The sequence below is a fragment of the Pezoporus flaviventris genome, unplaced genomic scaffold, assembly GCF_033815535.1.
Source record: "Pezoporus flaviventris isolate CSIRO_AGI_PZ_B2104156 unplaced genomic scaffold, CSIRO_AGI_Pfla_v1 ptg000041l, whole genome shotgun sequence".
NCBI lineage: Eukaryota > Metazoa > Chordata > Aves > Psittaciformes > Psittacidae > Pezoporus > Pezoporus flaviventris.
Window position 1 is genome coordinate 6,661,758 of NW_026892589.1, and position 23,469 is coordinate 6,685,226.

At 47.8% G+C, this 23,469-nt stretch overlaps 4 protein-coding genes across 8 annotated transcripts in view; all 4 read left to right on the forward strand.

Moving 5' to 3' along the window:
- Positions 1 to 7,750, forward strand: part of SEPTIN5 (septin 5) — a 56,127-nt gene extending 48,377 nt beyond the window's left edge. For all 5 annotated transcript variants that reach the window (XM_061465589.1, XM_061465591.1, XM_061465590.1 and 2 more), the window contains exons 8-11: positions 637 to 733; positions 1,979 to 2,114; positions 3,966 to 4,068; positions 4,407 to 7,750. In XM_061465589.1, the coding sequence (XP_061321573.1) occupies positions 637 to 733; positions 1,979 to 2,114; positions 3,966 to 4,068; positions 4,407 to 4,463 (393 nt within the window). In that variant the 3' untranslated portion in view covers positions 4,464 to 7,750. The remainder of the gene's footprint in view (positions 1 to 636; positions 734 to 1,978; positions 2,115 to 3,965; positions 4,069 to 4,406) is intronic.
- COMT (catechol-O-methyltransferase) overlaps positions 1 to 23,469 on the forward strand; it is a 363,225-nt gene that overhangs the window by 52,654 nt on the left and 287,102 nt on the right. The window lies entirely within an intron of this gene.
- On the forward strand, positions 9,515 to 11,738 carry GP1BB (glycoprotein Ib platelet subunit beta). Its single transcript, XM_061465612.1, has one exon. It carries the CDS (start codon positions 10,347 to 10,349, stop codon positions 10,956 to 10,958), a length of 612 nt encoding a protein of 203 aa, XP_061321596.1. The 5' UTR covers positions 9,515 to 10,346; the 3' UTR covers positions 10,959 to 11,738.
- TBX1 (T-box transcription factor 1) overlaps positions 12,317 to 23,469 on the forward strand; it is a 162,020-nt gene continuing 150,867 nt past the window's right edge. Inside the window, exon 1 of the mRNA XM_061465583.1 lies at positions 12,317 to 12,417. The gene's annotated coding sequence lies outside the window, so the exon portion shown is untranslated. The remainder of the gene's footprint in view (positions 12,418 to 23,469) is intronic.

A 23,469-nucleotide genomic window follows, 5' to 3' on the forward strand; every position in this document is an offset into this window, starting at 1 on the left:
GTCTACCTCAGCCTACGTTTAAGATGAAGGCTGTGTTGTACGGTATTTGCAAATACCTATTTCTGAGTGATCCCTTGAGAAAGGAGGAGTGATTTGTGAGTGATGAGGCACCACTGTGACACATTAGTTACATGGGGGGAGACAGCGTGATCATATAGACCTGTCTGGAGGCCCCAGCAGCCCAGGCCTGAGCCTCTCCCAGGCTAAGCCAGCCCTGTGTTTGCATGCATTATGGCCTTGTTTCTCCTGTCAGAGAGGTGCAATGGGCTTTGGCTTTCTTCTGAGCAGAGAGGAGCAAGCCTGTACATCCCTGCCTGGACAAGCTCTTGGCCTACATTGTCCCATTTGCTTGGTGTCCCAGCCTCTCTACTCTGGCTTCCTTGTAGAGGAAAGAAGGGATGCAGGCACCAGCAGAGACACAGCTTCCCTCAGGACAGCTGAGAAGAGGTCGGGCTGGGAGATCCCAGTGCCGCAGGCTTTTCTCTGCAACTGGGTTGTGGTGTCCTGTACTGTGGCACATGTGGATGTCCCTGTAGGGGTAGGCCTTTCCAGCACCTGCCTCCTTACTCCTGAGTTTAAACCCTTGGAGGAGGGATGTGCAGGCAGCCCTGGGCTCAGCAGTGCCTCTCATTCCAGGAGAGCGCTCCCTTTGCCGTCATTGGCAGTAACACTGTGGTGGAGGCGAAAGGCCAGCGGGTCCGTGGACGGCTGTACCCTTGGGGCATTGTGGAAGGTAAGCATGTGGTGCCAGGGATAGGGGCAGGCAGGGGTGGGGGAAGGACAGGCAGGCACTTGTAATGGATGGCAGGGGAGAGCTTATCTCTACACAGCTGTGACTGACTGTGACACCTTTGGCACATGGCAGGGGACAGGGCATGGTAGAGACAGAGGCACTGGGACTAGCTCAGGAGGTCTGTTACTGGGGGGGCAGCAGTTGCCCTGCCTCTGAAGCCATGACAGACTGAAGAAGAGAGGCTCCAGTGTGAATGGGAGAATGCCTGGGCTTTAATGCAGTAGGATAGGGCTTCTTATCAAGGGGGGTGACTGGGCATTGCCAGTGTAGTTTCTGGGGAGAAGCCACTGCCCTCAGTCAAACTGAATAAGAAACCTTCCTGCAGTCTGTCCTTTGCTGCTGGTCCTGTGTGTGCTGGAGTTGCTGGGCTGGAGGCTGTGCTTGTGCACAGTGTGTTTGTCTCTAACTTTCTTCCTTTCTAAAGGGATGTCATAAGGCCCATAGGCAGAATAACCCTGGAATGGCTTTTGCTGCTATTGCTGACTCCCCCATGCTGGTGCATTGCGTTAAGCTCTTGCAGCTTTAGATCCCAAAAGCTGTGCACTTGTGGGCTAGTGCCCACTGCTTGGGCTGCCCAGCTGCTGGCTCTGCTCTCTCACTGGCTCCAGAGGGGGCTGTGCCTGTAGTAGTGCTGGCATTTGGCAGGGGGATCAACTCTGTGAGAAGCTGGGCCTGACACAGCGCCTTCCCCCAGCCCTGCCGAGAGGTAAATGGAGATCACCACGGCAGGCACACAGCTACTGAACACAGCACTGCCCTGTGGAGTCCTGCAGTGCTGCCTGGAGCCTACGGGGGCCTTTCAGTCAGTCCAAAAGTCTGAGGAGATGAGCAGTTTGCCACCAGCACTGGCTGTGCTCGTTGTGGTTGTAACAGTGACATCCCATGTACCTGGGAGCATCATCCTCCTTCAGGGCTCTTCTGTACATGCTTGATTAATACTCTTGCCCAGCAAAAGTCCTGGGAACACAGTGACTTGAGCAGCTTGGCCTCAGCATTGAGAAGCTCAGAGCATCATCAAGGCTGGAGGCAGGGCCAGGGGGAGAGCTCCAGGCAGTGGTGGAAGATAAGGAGCAAGCCCTATGGGGAGTTTTAGTCCAGCCTGGGTGCTGGGAGGTGCGAAGAGTCTCCCTGGAAAGGGCTGCTGAGGTGTGACATCCAAGCACTCTCCCATCGTTGCTTCCGCAGTGGAAAACCAGGCACACTGCGACTTTGTGAAGCTGCGGAACATGCTGATCCGAACACACATGCATGACCTGAAGGACGTCACTTGCGATGTCCACTATGAGAACTACCGAGCTCAGTGCATCCAGCAAATGACCAGGTAGGTCCCCATGGCTTCATCCAGAGATGGCAGGGGTGTCTCACTGCAGAGCTGGGGTTGCTCTCACAACTGCTTGTTCATCAGAAGGCTCTGCGTCTGCTGGGGACATGCTGGGCTGCAGTCTGGGGATTGGCACTAGGGGCTAAAATAGCAAATCCAAGCATGTCTGTCACAGCCTGAACCCATGGTGGGGATGGTTCTGAGAATCCATGTTCCTGTCTGAGGATTCCCCATGTAGATCTTGAGAAACAGGCCTGGAGATTATTTTGAAGAGCTGTTCCTAGCTCTGGGTGAAATAAATCCAGCCTAATGAAACGGGATAAATCATTTCTCTGGTGGGTGATAGCTGCATGCATTGCCAGAGAGGAAGGCATTCTGCAATGTGTGGTTGTGTCCAAATCACAGCATGACCCTTGGGATGCTGTTGTTTCTGAGACAACAGAGTCCAGGCAATTAGCAAGACTCTTAACACATCTCCAAAGATGTCTCTGCATTGTCTTCCCATTGCATTTGATTCTCTGTGGTTTCAGTCACAATGACCAGAAAATAGAGAACACTCACAGGCTACTAATTTGAAACATCTTAATTCTTTTTCCTTCTTCCCTCCATGACTGCAATACTGGTGACACATTTTAGGTTTACTAGGTCATTTGTTGCAAACCATCCCTTTCACTTCCTGCCTGAACTGGCTGGGTAGCTCTGTGCTGCCACGTTGCAGACATGGCTGCACTTCACCAAGGAGCAGTCCTGCATGTGTGCAAACATGTAGGTTGGCACATTCTGTTCACACACAGTGTATCTCAATACTTTTGCATAGCAGAGGAGCCTGTCTTTTTCAACATTGAAAATAGGGAGTCCGAAAATAACTGTGTTAAATGTTAGAGATCTGAGAGAAGTGTCACAGCTGCTATTTAGGTAGGCTGTGTATCTATTAAAAGAAGAGCATGATGAAAAAGCAGTTACTCAGCTTAAGAAAAGGTTGTTTGGTGCCATTTCTCACTGCATGGCTAGTTCCTTGCCAGTGAAGAGGTCTCATAAAATCAGACCGTGGCCATTTCTAGCAGTGGGATAAGGGTCCTCTAGAGAGATGTTCTGGGAGGAGATCCCGAGCTCTAGGACTGGAATTCACTCAATAATGAGCCAACGGTGACTCCAAGTGGTGAACACCTGCAAGTGGCATTTTGAATTCCCAGTCATTACCAACCACCCTGTCCTCTGACTTTTGTAAGCAAGTCACCTCCTTCCTCTCTTCCCAGCCTGCACTGATGGGCATCCCAGCCCTCATCACAATGCTGCTGTGCCATTGCTTCTCATGTCTACTGCCTCCTGAATGTGAGGGCAGGCTTTGTTATAAAGGCTTGTAGCAATTAAACTGCTGCTCTGGTTTTATTGTCCTGGAAAGAAAATAACCGTGGTGAGCATGTCATGCCTTAGGGATGCTGGTAGTATGCATCGATGCTGCATAGGCACATGCACATATGAGCCAAAGGAGACCAGCTGAATTGTCTGTAAACGTCTCTGCTAAGCTCGCCAGTGCAGCTACAAAAGGTGGTCAGAAACATCAGCCCTTTCTGTGTTTGCTCTCATTGTGAGCCTGGTTTGGATTTTCCCTGTTAGCTACCCACAAGCTTTGTTTTGAAAACTTTCACTGGCATTGGTCTCATTGTACATCCGAGTGCATCCCACACCTCTGGGCTAGATTGTGCCACAGCTCCCCCACTTGGCTGGGTGCATGCTGCTGCATTGCTGGCAGGTCTGCTGTCATGAGTGACAGCCATCATGTGGGGACACCAAAGCTAGCCAGCCTGAACCATAAGTGACTGCATTTCTCCCTTCTCTCCATCTCTCTAGCAAGCTGACTCAGGACAACAGGATAGAAAGCCCAATTCCTATCCTGCCTCTCCCAACACCAGACACTGAGACAGAGAAGCTGATCAAAATGAAGGATGAGGAGGTGAGAGTCATTTCTGCCTTGGTCTCCTTGGTGTTGGAGTTGGAATGTGAGGACTTTTTCCAGGATTTCCCCATGGAGGCTGTCCTGAGGCTTCCCACTCCTGCCTCCCGCCATCATGGGCTCCTGGTGTGGAGGACAGGGTGTGAAAGCTGTGGCTTCCTCTGTCAGGGAAACATGGCTCCATTCCACCCCAGGTACAGCTGTCTCTGTGCTTGGGCAAGAGTTAATACTACCCGAGGGACCCCTTTTTCAGCTCCAAGGGACTGTGCCCAGTGCAGATGACCATCTTCAGGCCACAGCAGATCCCTTTTTGACTATCTCTTTTGTGTCTCATGCAGTTACGGCGGATGCAAGAGATGCTGCAGAAGATGCAGCAGCAGATGCAGGATCAATGAGAGGCAGGCACTCGGAGGGCAGAGGGAATTCCCCAGTGACCATCTGAGGCCTGGCAAGAGCTGTGGACGTTTAGAAAAGGTTTCCTGTTGTATAGACTTGTGGGCAAGAGCTGCACCCGCACCCTCTAATTTATTAGCAGCAGTGCTGGCTTTGCGGTCAGCTGGATTGTGGAGGAGGCTGTTCACTTAACAGTTTACTGATGCGTATTTCTTTTTTAATAATTATTCTTTCTTTTTTTTTTATTTTTATTTTTAAAGAAAATAGCCTGGGAAGTCTCTAAGGCATCCTAAAAAAGAAAAAAAGAAAAGAAAAAGATGTCCCTTTCCCATGTACTAATCTCTTGTTTGGGAATGCTCTGGTATTTAAAGTCCTGGTTTCTCTGGTGTACGAACTTGACTATCTGTGTCAATGCACGTAAATGTTTACTCCCAACTGAGGTGCTGTGCCCCTTCCCCATTCCCTTTGTCTGGGGCCAGCACAAGCATTGTAAAGGCAGCCGTACCCTCCTGTGAGTTTGACCTGTGCTGATCGGCTCCTCAGCCTGAGGCCAGCTGTGGCCCAGGGAGCTGGGGCTGGGGGTTTCTCTGTGCACTGACCTGCTCAGGGGTCCTGATGGTTGCCTGGTTTCCTGCCTGGTTTTTTTGTTTAGTTGGTTGGGTTTAGTTTTCCTATCAAAAAACTCTGGGATCTTTGCACTGAGTGGTGAGGGGCTGAGTCTCTTGAGGTCAGTTAGAAGAAAACATCTTCTACTGCTCTCAGTTTTGTCTTTTCTGGAAGAGAGGATGAGTTGTTGGTTGCTGCCTGCAAGGAGGAGATGATGTGAATGAGCACTTTCCCAGCCATGGTTTCCTCTTATGGCAGGCTGGAGGTGTTAGTAGAGGAACCCCAGAGTCCTGCAGTTGGTAGCTGCATGAGGTTTAGCTTTGGTCATCCAGCTGCAGTGTGTCTGGAGTATCTGTTCTGAAAAGCACTGCAGTAGCCAGAACACTTGGTTGGGACTGCTTCGGAAGAGATAGAAACCCTAGGGCTGAAATCCATCCCTGAATGCAGAGCTGGGCCCTGGCCGCAGGCTTTGTGGTCCTAGAAGTGCGTTGCTGGCCCTGAGCTGCTGCTGAGAAAAGGACCAGTTTTTGTAGACTTGTTCCAGAGATCTGCAAGCTGCCTGTCCAGGCAGGTGCGGGGTCAGCATGTGCAGGAGTGTCACTGCATGGGGCTGAGCACAGCCCAGCAGACTTGGCACTTGCTCCCCTGCCCTTCCCCTGGGTTTCAGCCTTTCTCCCCCTCCCTGGTCCGAGGCTCTTCCTGTCTCAGTGCTGGGAAGGCTGGTGGATCTGCTGGGCAGAGATAAGAGCACTTGTTGCCCAGCAGCTTCTGTCCTGTTCTTGCTTCCTGCAGTATTTTTAACTTTAATCCAGCCAGAGCAGAGCCCTGGAGTGTGATGGGGCTGACAGGGCAGGTCTCACACTGCCGCCCTTGCAGGGAATCAGGGAGAGAAGCACACTTGGCTCTTCTCTCCGACTCCAGGGATTGCTACCATGGGCTGGGCCCTTTGGCTCCTCTGGCTCCCAGCATGATTTTTCTGTCTCCTTTCCCCTTTTCTATCTGTTCCTCCATCGCTGACTCCCCAGTAGATCTACCTGGGTAGGAAGCACAGTGTTGTCCAGGATTGGCTAGACCCTGAGTTATGTTATTAGGTATTGCAGGGCTTGTCCAGGTGGTGAGTAGTTTGGCTGGTTCCAGTTATTCACTGTACAGAGCCCCTGCTTAGCCTGAACTTGGGCTGTAGGGGCAGGGCAGAGGCCCTGGCGCAGGGTGGAAGGACAAAGCAAGGGTGGAAGCCCCTTGGCAGAAATGTACAAGCTGGGCAAGAGCAGTGTCCAACAATTATTGTTTTTTCTTTCATTTTCCCCTATATTTGGCTCATAAGCAACAGTGGCAGTGCCAGCCTAGGAGAGGGGAAGGGTTCAGCTTGTCTTCAATAACATGCAGGACCAAGGTGCTTAAGGAGGAAATACACCCTTTCTTTGTGCAATGTGCTTACTTGAGCAGGGGAGTAGCCTGAAAGAGGAGCTGCCTCCATGTTCCTCTTTCAAACAGATTCATTCCTAGAAAACAAAGGAGACCTTTACCCTCTGGAGTAGAGGAGCTGACAGCTTTTATGCTGGGCTGTGTGCAGAAGTGCTGTATGCTGGTGAGAGCACTGATCACAGACAGGCAGGATTGCTGAGGGTCTGTCCCTCTGGGTGAGGAAGCCTCCATCAGCTCAGTGCACATGGCTCCTATGTCAAGTCAATAGACACAAGTCAGTCCCCTACAGCGAGCTGAAGCCTTTGGCTACCAGCTGATAAAGGTTGTTCAACTTGTCCACAGAATGCCCAGGAGTGAGGCACTAGAGATGGCTTCTGCAGAGGGGCAGTGGTACTGGTGAAATCATGTCTCCATGCAGGAGGTTCCCTGCACAGAGCACCAGTCTGGGGGTCTTCCTGGAACAGGATTAGAAACTGACTTTGGGGGCACCAGGGCTTCTGACTCTGGCCTAAAAGGTGGTATCTCTTTATTAAAGGAGGAGTGTTTTGTACTACAGCATTGAGCTGCACAGTAAGTGGAGAAGAGACTCCTGAACAAACGTAGCTTGGCCATTTGGCTCTGGCAGTGAGAAGTGTGGATAGGAAAGCAATTTAACACCTCCCCTCACACAACCCCCCACAGCCTCATATGCGACCTCTATACCTTCAGGCACGTTCCCATGTCTCTGCCAAGCTTTGCTCTGCTGAGTGAGTCGCTGCAGGGCTGGTGTCCTGCTCTACAGAGCTATCCCAGGCTGCAGCTGGGGCTGTCGGTACAACATCTCAGACCTTGTGCCTGGCTGGGAATGGAGCCGTGGCATGAACTCTTTGTGTGCCGCTGCCTGTGTCCTGCCTGTGCAGTCCTTGCTGCCTTCCCGCATGCCTCCCCTCAGTGAAGGAGGGGGTTCCACTCTTCCTGCTTTGCAATGGTGTTCCCTGCTCCTCCTCACAAACTCTTGCTGTGCTTTAGCTCTGGCTTGCTCTGGCCACGCATTTTCCCCACCCCTTGCTCCATTCCTAGGCTCTTTTTTTCCTATCCATCTGTTGGGTTATTATAATATATATTTTTTTGTAAATTTCTGTTTGAACATTTTGTCATTGTGAAAAAAGAAAAACAAAACCTTTTAAACCATATCCATTTTATTAAATGATTATTATTATTATTATTAATGTTTACTACCTGAATTGATCAGTGAAATAAATACATTCAAAACCAACAACCTCTTTCTGTTTAATTTTCAGTTCCCTTGAGCAGTAATGGTGATACATTATGGGTAAGAGAGAGCAAAACTGACACTGTTTCTCCTTTTGTCTCATTCTGTCAGAGAAGGCTTCAGGCATGGCTTCTTGATGCGATTCCTAGCCTGTTGATGTCAGAAGCTAGACAAGATAAACTTGAAGATCTTCTATCTTTAAGCTTCCCCTAGGAGCAGTGTCTAAGTCAGAAATGGGCAGCTTGGCAGGATCCAGTCCTGGGAAATCCAGTTTTAAGGAGCCAGAGGAGCACTGCTAAGTCTGTGCTGCATGCAGAGCCACAGTGGATCTGGCTCCTGATCAGCTCTCTGCCATTCACTAGACCGTGAGTAAATGTAGCACCAAATGCATGAGACAAGGTAAGTTTGCTGAGCAAACTTAGTAGTAGTAGCTTAGTAGTAGGAAGTAGTCAGGCTGCTCCCAAGTGGAAACCAGGCCCTGCAGGACAAACTGGGTTCATTTGTTAACCTCTTCCCTGCTCTGCCTATCAGTGAAACAACTGGAGTGATCTGCTCCAACTTTCTAGAAATTTAAAGTTTGTTTTGTTCAGGGCATTGAAGATTTTTCCTTGGTTAGTGTCAAATTCTGCTGCTGTTTACACCCTAAATTCTTTTAGCATCAGCGCATTCATGATGTTCATCATTTCTGCTCTGTATGATGTGCACACTACAAGGTAATGGAGAGTTGTGCCCAATATAGCAATAGTTTCACAATGTAATTCTGGTGGCCTTATCCTAAGGAGCATAGACAATGCTTTGATGGCAGAAAAATATCTGTGAAGGTGTGATGGCCTTGAGAAGACAAGATTCTACCTGAATTTAGTTTTGACACTTGGCCTTACCTGTTCAAGTGTATTTGTGTAATGCAACTTCTGAATAAATGATGTGGTCAGTCTTTTTATCAGTAGCTACAAGCTGGACTTGTTGAGAGGTGCCGACTCTCTTGGCTACCTAAAGAGCAGTCCTCAGAGCACTATTTTTCCTGGTCTGTTATTCTTCCTGTGAATCTAACAGGTTTATTTTGATATAGACAGTGAAATGCCAAGAGTTATATTTTAAGCCTGTAACTATCATGAGAGGATGCAGGTGCCTGGCTAATCTTTCTCCTTGGCTCAACTATTGACACTATTGTGGTCACTGAAGTCCATTTTTTACAGCAAAGTCCATTTTCTTCCACTGCTAATTAGGAGTAGATTTGTGTCACTGCTTCAAGTGAAACCTCAGGGTCAGTACACTGCAAAGTGCTAGGTCTCCCCACTCTGCCAAATATAGTCTTCCTCATGAGAGAGAGAAACCAAAGGCTGCAGCGCTCAGGGAGTGTGGTACATATCAGTAACGTCGCCTTCCAGGTTGAAACGCAGTGTGAGTTTCTACTTTGCAATTGAGCCTTTGTGATGTTTCTGTCGGACCAAGCCTGTGGGCCCAGAATCACAGTTAGCAGTACTGTCAGCATCTCTCCTGGCAAATATGTTCTTGTGAGCAGTGTCAGTTCCCATTTCTTGGAACACTTGCTCAATGAAGCCTCAGCTTCCGGTGACATGCAGCAGACTTGCAGGAAGGCCTCATGTAGGAGGTGTCCTTGGGATGAGCCTGACCCTTATCTTGCCAGCCAGCTGCAAGGGGATTATCCGGGAGCTCAGCTATGCAGCTGCAAACACTCTTGTGCTGGCTGGGCTGCCTTAGGACCTTCCTCTTGTCTTGTAAAGCCAGCAAGAAAGCAAGGATTGAACTACTCTGGTAAGTCAACAGAGTTACCTCTGGTAACTTTATTTTATGTTTTATTTGCACAGAAAAGCACTGCCTTGTAGGTAAGTGTAGTTCTTCTCCTAAAGAAGTTATAGCAGCTTATGTATTCAGTGGTGTAAGACTGCAACACAGACAGCTCATTGACCTGTGTCTCCCAGTATGGCCACAGCTCCAGTAGGAGATTATTCACATGCTGGAGCAATATCTAGCATGGAAAACAACACTGACCTCCACCCTTGGTGGTCAGTAGTCTCTCTGCTGGCCAAGGACTGTTTATCACTTCTTTTCAACACTGGAAAGACTATTTTTTACTTGTGGTAACACTACATTTATTTCTGAATCTCCTCTTGTAGTTTGCATGAAAAAAGCTTTGCTTACAATTGTGATTCAGAGCTGTGATAAGGCATGAGCAGTTTCATATCCTAATTTTTGATTCCTTCACATAAATTTTCTGCGCCTCCAGTGATGCTGAAAATACAAGCAGCTCTTGTACACTTCTGAGGACTAGTTAAAATAAATTTGATGGCTGCAGCTAAGCCTCCCAGTAGCCATCTGTTCATATCCCTCCTCAAATCCAGGGTTAGAAGACCAGGAACATTTCTTCTGTAATAAGAGACCAAGAATTTGCATGCCTCTTTTAACTCTGTTCTTTTCAGAGCTCTCGCACTCCTGTGAAGGACAGCAAATTCATCCAACTTTAGAAACTCATTCTCAGAACAAACCAGCAAAAAACCTTCTGTCATCCTAGAGTGTGTGGTGTCTACTTTCCTGGTCTCTACCTCATCCAGTCTCACCAGGAGAGTGTTTGCAGGTGAAGATGAACAGTGGAATTCTCTTATTGCCTCTCCTTGGGTTCCTCCCACTCGTGATACCTACATGCCCTGTGCCATGCAAGTGTACCACCACCATTATCGACTGCACTTCAAAAGACCTAACTCTAGCAAAACTACCTGTTGCTTTCCGCCCTTCAGCTGAAATTATCCACCTTGGTTACAACAAGCTCACCTCTATTCCCAATGGACTCTTTGACAATCTAAAGAGCCTTCAGGTTGTCTACCTGCAGGGCAACCCTTGGGAATGCAACTGCGACATCCTCTACTTGCGCTCCTGGCTCCAGTGGCAGCAGAACCGGACCTTATACAGGGATGTGAGATGCAGCTCCCCAGCTCACCTGCAGGGCCGGATCATTGCCTATCTGACAGAAGATGAGATCATTGCCACATGCCAGTACTGGTACTGCATCCTGGCTCTCCTCTCTCAGCTCTGTCTTTTCATCCTCCTTTTCCTCCAGGGTGTCTTTATTATCTTCATCATTGTCTACCTTCAGAAATTTCGGAGAATGACTGCTGAAGCTCAGAGCACCACCCAAGATCTACACCAGCATGTAGACACATGGGCATCTTCAAGAAGCCCTTACAATGGTGATTAACATCACAAGACTGAAGACCCTCCTCCCCCTTGGGTGATGCTGTGCGAAGGTCTTGTGGTTTGTGATATCCAGAGGGAGCAATTCGGTGCAGGATCTGACCCTGACTGCCATCCAAAACAGGATTGGACCTGATCAGACACTTGCTGTATTTCCAAAGACCTGATCTTGTGGGTTTTTACTGCTTTAAATTCTTTAGCATGATCTTTATTGCTTTGATGAGCTCGGGGTGGTTCTGGTTTGATAGACTAAGGAAATCATCAACTACAGCAACCAGAACTGACTCATAACTGTAGGGCCTGTAGTGCTTGATCCTTCCTGTGCTAGCATATTTCAGCCATATTTTCACAATGCTTCTGGTTGCACTCGATCAGGTGAGAATAGAGGTGGTCAGTGAACAGTTGAGGTACTGGACTAAGGCAGTGGAGAAATACAGTTTCCTTGGTGCGACCACAGATTGCCTTAGTAAACTTTGACAAATTGACTGAGTCTTCTCCTGTCTCAGTTTCCCATCAGTAAAAGGGAAAGGATGCTTCTTCTTGCTTAATACATCTTTCCTAATGTTCTTCTGGAGGAGGGAGGAATTGTTTAGAAGCCTACCCTTTTCCCCCTGTCTTCATTCCTTTTAATCTATGTATAGTTTCTATACTGATTCCAACATACACTGTGTCAGACTGGGGCCCTGAGTGTTTGTGAGACATTCACCTGGAGCCAAGTGGTGTTGAACCTGGAGTCTCCCTCTGATTGTGTTTATATGGCACCTGGCACAGGAGATCTGGTCTTGTTTAGACCCACTGCCGTGACTACTGCCGGTTATGTTGTCCCTCTGTTTCTGGAATGAAGCAAAATTGAAATAAAATAATGATGCATGTTGATCTAAACGGCTTATTTTTGGCATCCTACACTGCGAATCTTGCGCTCTGTTGCACCCTGGACAGTTTCTTAGGCTCCCGTACACCCACCTGTGCCGAGCAGAGCACGTAACGAAGGCAGGTGGAGGTGTTACCAGCAGCGCGCCACGGGGTTAACCGTGACAGCTTCTGCCTTTCACAGCGGGCAGGTCCTGCGGGGCTCCCGGGGTAGCTCCTAAGCTGCCGCTTACCGTGTGTCACCGGCGGGTCTGTAAAGGTGCCAGCCTGTGGGTGGGGCACGGCCCTGAGCCCTCAGCGCAACGGTCGCGGGCGGCCGTTAACGGTCGTTAACCGCCACCTGGTGGTCCCGAGCGGCGCTGACCGCCCTCACCTGCTGCTGAGGGGAGCCCTGCGGAGCGGGAGGGGCTCCGGGCGCTGCCGGAGGGGACAAGGAGGGGTCTGTGCCCTGGTGCTGTGCGGTGGACGCTGAGGTGCGAAGGTGGAGTCCTGTGTGCAACATGAGGCCGCCTCACCCTGCCGAGGGCGGGCTGGCGTCGAAGGCTCTGAGGGCAGTTCGCCATGTTGTGTGCGCCTGGGCCAGCCTGGCTGAGGTGAGTGATACACAGCTCTGCTCGGTGGGCTCTTTCCTCCTTTTCTTCTCTCTGCTCCATGTCCCTCCAGTACTGGTTCACCGTGATGTTTGCCTGACTGAGTGTTGCAGTGTAGCAACCAAGGAAATGGAGTTCCAGTGCAGATTTGGTTGGTTGGTTTGTTCTGCTGGGGATGGAACCTTGCTTGGTGTTGTGGTCAGTGCACCTCTCGTGTGCGGCTGCAATGTTCTCTGCAATATCAGCAGTAACCATGGCCTCCAAAGGGGGACACAGTTCCACTGAGGAGCCTGCTCCGTGGAGATGCCCAAAGTGATGCTCCATGAGGCACCCGACACTCAAATCTCTTGACTTTCAGGTACTGTGGTGTTACTGCTCCTCCAAGGAATAGTTTTTCCCCAGGAGTAGAAAACCTGTTTTCTGGCTTGTTTTTCCCCAGTATCCTTTTCCCAGAATCCAGATGCAGATGTGTAAGGAAGTAGCGCTGTCTCCCCTTCACCCCTTTTTTTGTAGTTTCCTTAGGTCAATTATACTGCTATTTTAGCTGGTTTATGCCTGTTGTAAGTCCCTTTCCTTTAGTGATATGTGCAGAGAATGTGAAAGGCTTTTTGCTTTCCCAAGGTGTGCTGGTGTGGCAGAATGAATCCCTGAGTTTTCTGCAGGTTTTTAGCTGAATTTACCTGTGTTGGAGGATGTTGCCGGTGCACGTGGACAGGTACTGACAGTGCTGCAGGCACAGGCTCAGGTACTGGGAGAGGCTGGACTGGGCACAATCCCAGCCCTGTGACTGCTGAGCTGCCTGCCTGTCACCACTGCCGTGGGGTGCTGGAAAACCTTCAGTACTTGGTGTGCCCAGAGCAGAACAACTGCTGACCGTGGTTTCATTTCCCTGGGGAGGCAGGAAGGGTCCTGACTCTGCATCATTAAGTTTTGGCACATGAAAGGTAAAAAGCCTTTTTGGCATCATTTGTACCTGTGAAGAATGTGACTAGCCATAGCAATGTGATAATGAATTGCACTGGGTGCAGAGTGATTTGTATGCCATGGCAGCATGTCTAATCCATAAATCTAGTGCCTGCATGTCTTGGCTTCTCCTGGCTTGGAAAGCTGCATGTCACAGATGCTTTCTTGCTCCACTGGCCTGTGGAGGGTCTGCTGTACTGCTGAAGGGAGAACTGGCTTCCTTTCTGAAGGGAGGGACTGTCCAAGGCTTCACAGTGGCTTCAAAAGGGAAGCAGTGGTGAAATATGGCAAAGATAAATGCCAACCGTTAAGATGCTTTACAAATAACTTAATAGTATCAAGGCCAATCCAACACCTGGGCATGCAGAATTAGGCTGCCAGGCCTGCCAGACAGGCTGCTGCATTGCCAAAGATTCACAGTGCTTCCAAGCAGCTCCTGTCTCTGAAAGACATTGGAATCCAAACCAGAGTGTGTTTGCAGCCTCCACTGATGCAGAGCTCCAAGCTTGAGGTGTCTGAAAAGCAGGTCAGCACTTTTTAAGTGAAGGACAAAATGGTTGGTAGATGACGCTGGGGAAGGCACACTGGTTCTACCTTCTTTTAAATACCTTCTTTTTTCACCACGTGGTGATGCTTGCATGCTTTGCACAGTAAAAGAAGTCTTGAAAGCAAAGCAAGCTGATTTTGGAGCTTTGAGAATTTTAGCCTAGAATCCCACAGAGAACCAGTTTTTCAGTCTCTGTACCTTATGGTGATAGTGGTTATGTTTTGCTTCATGTTTGCTGCAGATGCTTGTTTAGATGGTGTATTATTGACGCCTGGGAACCTACCCCTGTTGTTTTAAATAGACTTTCATAGTTTCTGATCCCTCATATGTAGGATGAAAAGATCACATATTTACACATACAGAACAACTTGTCCACTGTAGGGCTTGGTTACTGAGACAGGCCCATTCTGTGCAACAGCTGGAGAATAGCACTGCTTAGAGATCATATGGAGGAAGGTCCTGGAGAAGCATGGCATATCCCTGTCACACACAATCACAGATGTATGCTGTGCATGTGCCCGAGTGGGAATGTTCAATGGATGCCCTGGTGGCAGCCTGATGTGGGATTTGTTGCATTGCTTAGGAATTGAAAAAGACATTTTTCATGGTCATTTATGTGAGGCTATCTGGCCTTCTTCAAATCCCTAATTTCCCTTCAGTATTGAAGTATACAGGACATCCCAGAGAGAGTGCCAAGAAAACCAGTGCTAATGCCACATCATGGGACATCTTGTCTGTTCTAGGGTACATGAGAGAAGAGCTATTTTACAAATATTTATAAATGGGATTTACTTTTTTTTTAATATATATTTGCATATGAAAACTGAGGCTTCCTCAGGCTCCTAAGCCTGATTTCAGAGGGCTTTAAATGGAGAGCACACAGTATAACTTGACAGGTTTCCACAAATGATTAGTTATCTTGGATACATGTCTTGAAAGCAGCAGGTTACAGTGTTAAGGTTTATTCTGAAGATAGTATGTGCAGTTTGTTCTGAAGATACTGTATGTCTGGATAAAGGTATATGTTCCATATATTCTCTGGAAGGACAGGTTAGAGCACTGCTGAACGACATAAAAGATTAAAATGGTTTTATTAAAAAAAAAATAAAATCACCCTCTTAAATCTACAAGTAACTTTTTTCCTACCTCTTTATGTGTTTCATGATCTTCTTCTGCTCTGAAGTGTTTGTGACTATTGAGAACAGAATATGCTGGGAGTGTTGCTTTATGTTTTCACAGGGGAGGATTAACCAGACAGTTATGAAACCAAACTGTAAAGAACGCCCTCTATGGAAACGTAATGGTTTAGGCTGTAGCACTGATCTACGGTCCTCCTCTGTAAGAGCTGATAATCACTTCTAACCTTCCCTGTCTCAGTGCTTTGATGCCATATCAGTGTCATTCATTTTGCATGAAAACAGAGCTCATTGCAGTAAGGTCAGTCTCGGGAGCCGTACCCATATTGACATGTAATTTGGATTTGCTCGGAAGAGGGCAGCAAGTAGCTTTTAATCTCCTGTTTGCTTTTACTGGTAAAATCAACGTGAGATGTGGGCCTGGGGGAGGATAAAGGCAAGTGTGATGTGTGTCTACCCAAAGAGACTAAATGAATCTCTGAACTTAGTTGCCCAACCAGCAGACATAGCTTTTTTTAAACTGTAATTACTAGTTTACACAGTCAATTTCATGTTGGCATTCCAAAACATCAGACTGAAACAAAGAGGGAAGGAAGGTGGGCATTGTCTTGCTATGTCCATAATGGAAATAGTGTTGGTTCTCTGTGGGGTGTTTAGTCTGATGAGCTTTGGAGGAATGAAACCTACCCCTTGGTAGGTGGGGGAGTAGGGGGCGACAGGGAGAAAACCTTGCCTATCGTCACTGAGTGGTTAGAGCAGTGGGTTTCTGCTGTCATGCCTGCTGGAGATGGGAAGGTGTCTGGAGGATGGGTAGAAGGTATGTGCTCTGAGAATACCCCAGGGCTAGGTAAGGCAGAGGTGCAAGAGCAACTCAAAGTTGCTGGGGTTGGTTCAGTGCATCTATGGAACAGAAAATGCGGAGGCTAAAGAGGCAAACATGGAATCACCCAGGGAATATAAATGCCCCTGCACTGGGAGGACCTGTGGGGAGCTGAAGTCTGGATTGAAATACTGTGAAACACTGACATCTTCTGTTACAAATCATAGCCCTTAAATTGGTTGTCTCTCATGGGATGCAGTATGTCTGTGCCTGTGTTTGGGGAGCTTTTTTCAGCAGGGGCTTTTACCTCCAGCATTCTTAAGCTCACCAAGAGATGATGTGGGTGCCCATGCTTGCGCTGCATCTCCATTACCTGATCTTTCAACACAGTTTTAGCAAGCTAATTTTTTTCCCAGGACAAGGCTTTAATTCCCTTCCATTGATCATGGCCAAAGAAGAGAGCTCAAATGCAGATTTTATTCCAGAAACAATGCTCCTCTTATGTGCTGTGTCATGATCTCTGTGAATGAACCTGCTGGTAAAATGAAGGCTTTTCCCCGGGCTGTTTTGTACCTTTCTCAGGTGAATCTTCTTGTTAGATCAGCTGCCTGGATTCCTGCAGAGGGAGAGAAGGGAAATAAAGCATAAAATCTTTGTTCCATGGGGACATGAGACAATAAGACAGTCACTGGGGCTTGGGCTTCATATTTAGTTTCCATAAATCCCCATGTGCTGCAGTGAGATTGTCCACGTTAAAGCCTGTGAAGCAGAGGGAAGTTTCCCTGTGCAGCTGCACATGTTTTTCTGTCTTGTAATACTTCGAGTCCGGTCCAAAGACTCTGCCCTGAGCTGGCTGTTCAGTTCAAACCAAAACTGGCGTCATCTTTCTTGCCTCATTCTCAGCTCTGCTGTGAGCTGCTGCCTATTCTGTTGGTACCTGTTCTTCCCCACCCCTCAGAGTGCTGTCAGCATTTCTGAAGTTGTACATAAAACATAGCTTGCCACTCTCCTGTGTTTGGTCCTTTGCTGGCCAAGCTGCACCATAACCATCAAACTGATTAATTTGATGATCCAGTACAGAAGGCTTTGAAAGTGAGATACTGGTGTTCTTGATCACTTCCTCTCCTCTCATCCCCCCTGCCACTATCCATCAAGAATGGCATTTTAATGATCCCTTAGCTGCCTTTCCTCTTTTCCTGAGACTTTCAAGAGTGCAAGAAGCAGGGTTGTAATTTCTGTGGTGCTGCTTACCCCTAAACGAAGGGAGCTACCTCCAAGTGCTGTGCCTGAATTTCAGTGTGCAAATTACCCTGCAGTTTCCTACAGTGCTTCAGGTAGAGTGTTTTATATCTGTCCGTTGCTGGTTCTTGGCCTGAAGAAAATGAGAGGAAATTGAGATGAAAGTTGGGCACTGTATCCCCTAAACTTGTTCCAGTGGTTAATTAGCTGTGAAAAAAATAGCATGTAATTTCAATCCCTGTTTGTCTCTGAGTTTCCAGCATTCCTACCTTGCTTTGCCTTTATCTGTAGATGTCTGTGGGGCCCCATGTGCTAGGCACTCTACGTTCCCAGGGATGGGAAATTGTGAAATCCATGTGGGATGGGAAATTATCTCAGATGTTTCCAATCTTAGACAGGGGAAAAAAAAGTCTATCTTGGAAACAATTCAGCTGAAACCCAGGGCATACAGCTGGTGCATTCATCTTCATGCTCACCCTCCTGCCTACCAGCAACCCACTTGACTTTCTAAATGAAAAATTACTCTAATTGAAAATTGGAGCTTTGGTATTTGTGAGGCTGAAAGCAGGCATCTAAACAAGTCCACTGATTTATAGATACATTTTTTTAATCCATGTTTTAAAGACAGATGCTTATACCAACTGTTCTTTGGTCTTGCCAAGTTGGGGGTTTCATATTAAAATTGCTGAATGGTTTCTACCGGCTTTGTATCTTGCACAGTGAAGAGGGTCTGTCTGCTGAAGTGTCTTTCATTGCGTGTAGTGAGACAACAGAGGAACAGAAAGAGTATAGGGTAAATGATCTATGATTGCAGGACTACCAGTGACCTCGTGGCCTAGTGGAGCTGCCGCTTTTGAGAAGCGGCTTATGGTCCTATCTGGAGTCAAGCTTCTGTGGCATCAATCTTCCTGAAAGAGGCTAGGTCCTGCCTAAGATAGAGCTTTATTTTTTGCTTTGCTGTGCAAGTGGATCCACCTGATGGAAGCTGTGCAGGACATGACAACATTTGGGGTTTCTCCAGCAGAAGACTTTTGTTACTCAGAGGCTGAGAGTTTATTAACCACAACCATCCAGCAGGTCTTGGAAGGACTCCCAGGACCCCTGGAGGTGCTGAGCTGCATGTGTTGACATACTGGGAGTCCAGCGGCTGCTGTGTTTCTCTTATTTCAAAGGAAATGTCAATCAGAGAGGGAACATCTCAGTTGGGAAGCAGCTGGAGTGCATATCAAACAGGACCTTTTGCTGGGTAGGAGGGCAGGGAAGGAGGCAGTCCCTTGGATGGAAGGGAGCAGGCAGTGATCCTGATGGCTTATGCAGCACAGAGATGGCCTGGCATTAGTGCAGTCAAGAGCCATTGGCTTTCAGCCCACTGTGAGCAGGCTGCAGCCCCAGAGGTGTTGGGGTGACATCCCCTTGGGCTGTGCTGTGGTGGCTGGTGGGAGAAGTGGGTTGGAAGTGATACTGATCTCTGGTGCTGCACACTTAACAGCTGTACCCTGCCAGTTCCCTGTCTTCCTTGGCACCAGCAAGATGTAAGGTAACTCAGTACTGAAGTAGGCTGGTATGGAGCTGAACGTACTTGCCCAGGGCAAGCATGTAAAGCTGAGAGGTCATGTGGAACTGCTCTCCCTTCTGTTGTTAGAGTCAGCAGGAGCCTTGTGTAATTTGTGCCACGGCTTTAATGACTACTGATTAGGAGCGATAACTTACTACAGTATGGGGTGCTATTTTGTATCCTTCTCTGGAGCACTTTCCTGAATGCTTAGGCCATGAGTGGATTCACCAGTGCTCCCCATACTGAATGAGACAGGCTGTTCTCCACCTGGCAGTTGCAGGGTTGGACTCACGCGACAGAGAGTTAACCTGCAGGGTTGAACTGATGCCACAGAGAGTTAACCAGGGCTGCTGGAGGGCACTGTGGCTGGGCTGTTCTCACTATCTGCCCAGGGTGGCCAACACTAAACCATCCTCTGGTCTTCCCAGAGCAAGGAAGGTCTGAGCTGAATGCTACAAGGATGAATTGCTCCCTGGCGTGTGTGTGAGAACATTCATTGCTAACTGTGTATTTGCTGTTGTGAACTGCCTGGAAAAGTTTCCTTGCTCAGGTAGGGAGGAAGAACCTCACTGCAGAGTTTATATAGCATCAGTGCTACCAATGTCAAAGCAAGCAGACAGCAACCATCACACAGGATTAAGTCTGTGCATATGACCAAGAAAATGACCAGGAGTGAGCAGAAAAAAGGGCTAGACCTGATGGGCAGTTTCCTGGCAAAAGGAGCTTGATCTGGGCTGATTACTGAGTATTTACAAATGCTGAAAAAGTTATTGCCTACTGACTTGGCCTAGTTGTATCTTCAGCAATTCCTACAGATGGGGGATGAGTGGCAAGAATAATAGAGGAGGGAGGATCCGGTTACATGCTCGGAGAGGAATGCCAGGATTTCCTTGCCTGTCTTGGCACTGGCTTTCTGCTCCTCCTGCCCTGCCCTCCTACCTTTCTGGCTAATCCAGCCTTGGTTCAGAGTCCAGCACTGCAGGAAAGGGAGGCTCTTCTATTGGAGTTGCTGCACCCAAGTCAGTGTATGCCAAGCTGTATATAAAATAAACCAAAATATATTGGAGCTGCTGCACTTCAGCTTGCAATGGAGAGAAGAGCAGCAGAATTTGTGGGCTGCCATAAGACACCGTGTAGCTTCTCAGCAAAGCAGCTTTTGAGGGACTTTGAGCAGAAGGTGAAAGGTGATGTCTATTGAGTAGGGTTATCAAGGAACTGAATCTAGAAAATTAATCTCGGAAGTATGCTAAGTTTGAACATCTGTAAGTGTTTTGAGATTTGTGAGTGAAAAATTCTAGGCAAAGGAGAGGATGTATCTGTGGTTCAAAGCAGGGGCAAGGGTATACCTCCTGCCTATAGCTTGGCTATGCAAAAACTTCTGGAAAACTATTTCTTTGGTTTTGAAATACGTTTGACTGCACTAAGTGGTATGGCGTTCTCAAAATGTTTTCCTTGGCTTATCCAGTGCCTCCTGGACTCTATTTCTTCTCTTTTCTTTCCCTGTTCTTCACAAACAATTCAGATTGAACCTTACTTTACTTTGTTCAGGTTTAGCATTTCCCTCAAGTATTTAAGGCTATGATACTTATCTTGCATAGCAAGCCAAGGAATCACAGAAATTCTGTGTTAATGTCTCACTCTCCTTTTGATACACAGGCTTCCTGGAGCAGATGTGTAGCTCCCCAGCTGCTGCTTATTCCATCCTAACACAGCATAGAGGATTTGGTCTGTTACCTCCTGGATGGAGAGACATCTTAAAATAGCACCACACTTTGTTCATCCTTTCACCTACCTTGTGATGAACCTGCTGGTTTAGGAAGTGTGAGGAACATACTTAGTAAAAATTATCTGTCTTGGAGACTTCTCATCATCAGATCTCAGAGGGCATTGCCACGCTGGATATTAGTTGCTGCATCTACTGCAAAGATGGAGGAACTGAAACAGTTTTGGGATGTGCCTGCTCTCACAGAGCATGTTAGCAGCAAATCTGGGATTGAACACCCCTGCACCTCACACCAGCTTCCTGGGAAGCAGGAAGAAAGGTGCCTCAAGGTGGCTATCTTGCATGTAACTCTTCCTCACTTTCTTCTCAATTAATTTGCACACTGCAGAAGAGGGATCATGTTCCCTGTTCCTCATGTTTCAGTTAATCAGCAGATTCTTTCTAGAATTCAGTATGTCTGAGCCTGGAAGAGCTGGTGTTACTGCTGATACCAGAGTCTTGAGGGCAGTGTCTGTTTCCAGGCCCTGTGCTTCGATGGGCAGCTGCTGCCACCTCACAGAAGTTGCTTATAAAATGCTGCTGTGAGTCTTTTCAAAATATCCAAATCCTGGGTGTTACAGGAATGACAGGGAACAAGGGCACTTTTTGATGTGTGGTGCAGTTGGGAGCTGGTATATTAGGAAGCAATCTCTAACTTTGGTCTTGTTGAGCATGAAATGTGTGTATCCTGCAGTCTGGCAAGGTGCAGAATTAACAGCAGGAACAGAGGTGTCCAGTCCCAAACACGCTTCCCTCAAGTGTGCACAGAGATGTGGGACAGTGTCCCCTTTCAGTGTGCAAGGGAAGCCAGATCTTGCTTTTATCAGGTCTTTGTGGCCTTGGAGTAACTTCATTTCTCTCTACTCTGCTGCAGGGGTGCACTCGGCTCCTCTGCTTGTGAACCACAACACCCACTGAAGGATGCATCTTCAAGCCCTCAGCCATTTTTCCTGGAGGCTGCTACTCAAAAGACATTTGTGATGCTCAGAGAAGGGAGGGCAGAGTGCATGCCTGCCCCATAAGATAATGTGTCTCCACCTACGCCTGGCATGGCTGTGTTTTTCTAGCTCTTTTGTGGTTTTGTTGTTCTCTCCTTGCACCCGCAAGACCCTGGTCTGGCTATAGCCAATTGGCTAAATCTTTCTTGTGCTCCTCCCGCAGGACCCAGGCACAAGCCCAGCCAAGCTTTTCATACATGTCTGCAGATGGACCTTTGCCCCTATGGTTTGCCTGTCCCCCTCTTCACCCGTGGACAGGCGCTCCAGTGCATGAAGTGGACATTTTCCAGCCCTGAGCTGCCAGAGTTAATTAACCTTCTGCTAAGGCCAGGCCAGTCTTTCTGGGAAACTAGATCCATTGGGCTGTGCATTCCACAAGCTGCTCTTTGCCTCGCGTCTCGTGTATCTGTACAGGAAAAATCCATTTCTTCCTCCATATACTTATATTTTAGGATTGGAGGAGCATAAGCTTTGTGAAGAGAGAAGGGATTGAGTTCCCCAAGTCTTCCGGCTGTCAGCAGCTGCCAGGAACTTGCCATGGGAGAAAACCATCCTAAAGCTGCTGGAGATGCCTTGGCTCTTCCTGGGCAGAGGATGCACACATGCAGTTTTCCTCATCTCTGAGAAAGAGCAAAGTCTCTCCTTCGTTTGAGCTGTTTTTGTATAAGGCAGCTGCTACAATTTCCTAGGAACTGCTTGGCAAGTCTGGTCATAATGTTGCTCTCCAGTTTAGCCCCTGTCCTCTCTCTTCTATCAGGCCTGCTCCACTTTCAGAGGAAAGCACAAGATTCTCCTCTGGGCTCTGTTTAATTCATATGGTACTACTGGTCAAATCCCTACAGAATTATGTTCTTCATGCTGTTACCCTTTTTAGCCATGGGGCCCAATTCCCTTCTGTACCTTGAGGTCCTTGAGATACTGTTCTCTAACCAGGCTGTGGAGATAGAAGTCGGGGATTGACTGGACTCTCACTGAAATATTCTGGGATCCAGTGGTTGAGTTCTTGGGGAAAACTATAGAGATGAGTGTTGAATTCTTCCCTGGTTGATCTTTATCTTAAAACAAAACACCCCTTCTGCATTATCCCCAGTGCATCTGTGTGTTTTCAGGCTAGTACCACCTGTGTCACTGTGCTTCATCTCAGTACGGGATAGTGCTGGTGCCAGAGGGAACAAACACTGGGTTGTTTGGTCTCCCAACATACGCATGCCTGACTCCCTCTGGTATCATGCTGTATAAGGCCATTTATCTCCTCCTCTGTGGGGCAAAATGCTCCCTTCCAAAACACCCTAGTCAAGCAGAATGCTGGCCAGACCTGTGCCGTTAACTGAGCCTGTCTTTCCTTGTAAGAAAAAGAAGTCTAATAGTGCTGTATTCCAAAAATAATAATTAAAAAGTATAAGCTTGCATGAAAGCACGTTATGCTTTGGAGAAAAAAAGATAGGGACCTTTTTGAGTGGTGCTGGGGGGCAGGATACAGAAAGTTGTTTGCTTAATGTGAAAAAACCCAGAATTTACCTGCACGGTCTGCTCTTATTTGGATAGAGGCTACAAATCCCCCCTTTCCCATCTAGTACTGTGAGTGAGTTGCAGTAAATCAGGGGAAGCTGAGAGGGTTTTTTTGTGTGTGGGTTGGTTGTTTTTTAAAGGGCCTTGATTGTCCAGCTATTTTTCTCCCTTGGTGCCGCTTCACGCCACTTCTGACTTTGATTAATAGGTCTCTGAATAAAATGTTAATCTAACGAGGGGTCCTTGGCCCAGCCCCCCTGCCCTCTATGCCGTGCTCCAGAAATATCAGAGAAAACACACAGAGGTTTTGTCTCCCTACAGAGCACTTGTAGCTTTTGATTAATGGGTGGAAGGGCCCAGCTCCAGGTTTGTGGCATCTCTCCCGACTGCAGAAAAATAAGCAAAAAGTCACCAAACATGACACAGAGAAGGAAGGTCCCAGGAGCTGCAATAAGAAGAAAGAAAGGAGAGAGAGTAGCTTATAATTCAAGATGTACCCCACTTTAAGCCTTGGTATTTGTGAGTC

Coding starts and splice junctions, on each gene's coding strand:
- GP1BB (XM_061465612.1), top strand. CDS start 10,347: ATGAACAGTGGAATTCTCTTATTGCCTCTCCTTGGGTTCCTCCCACTC.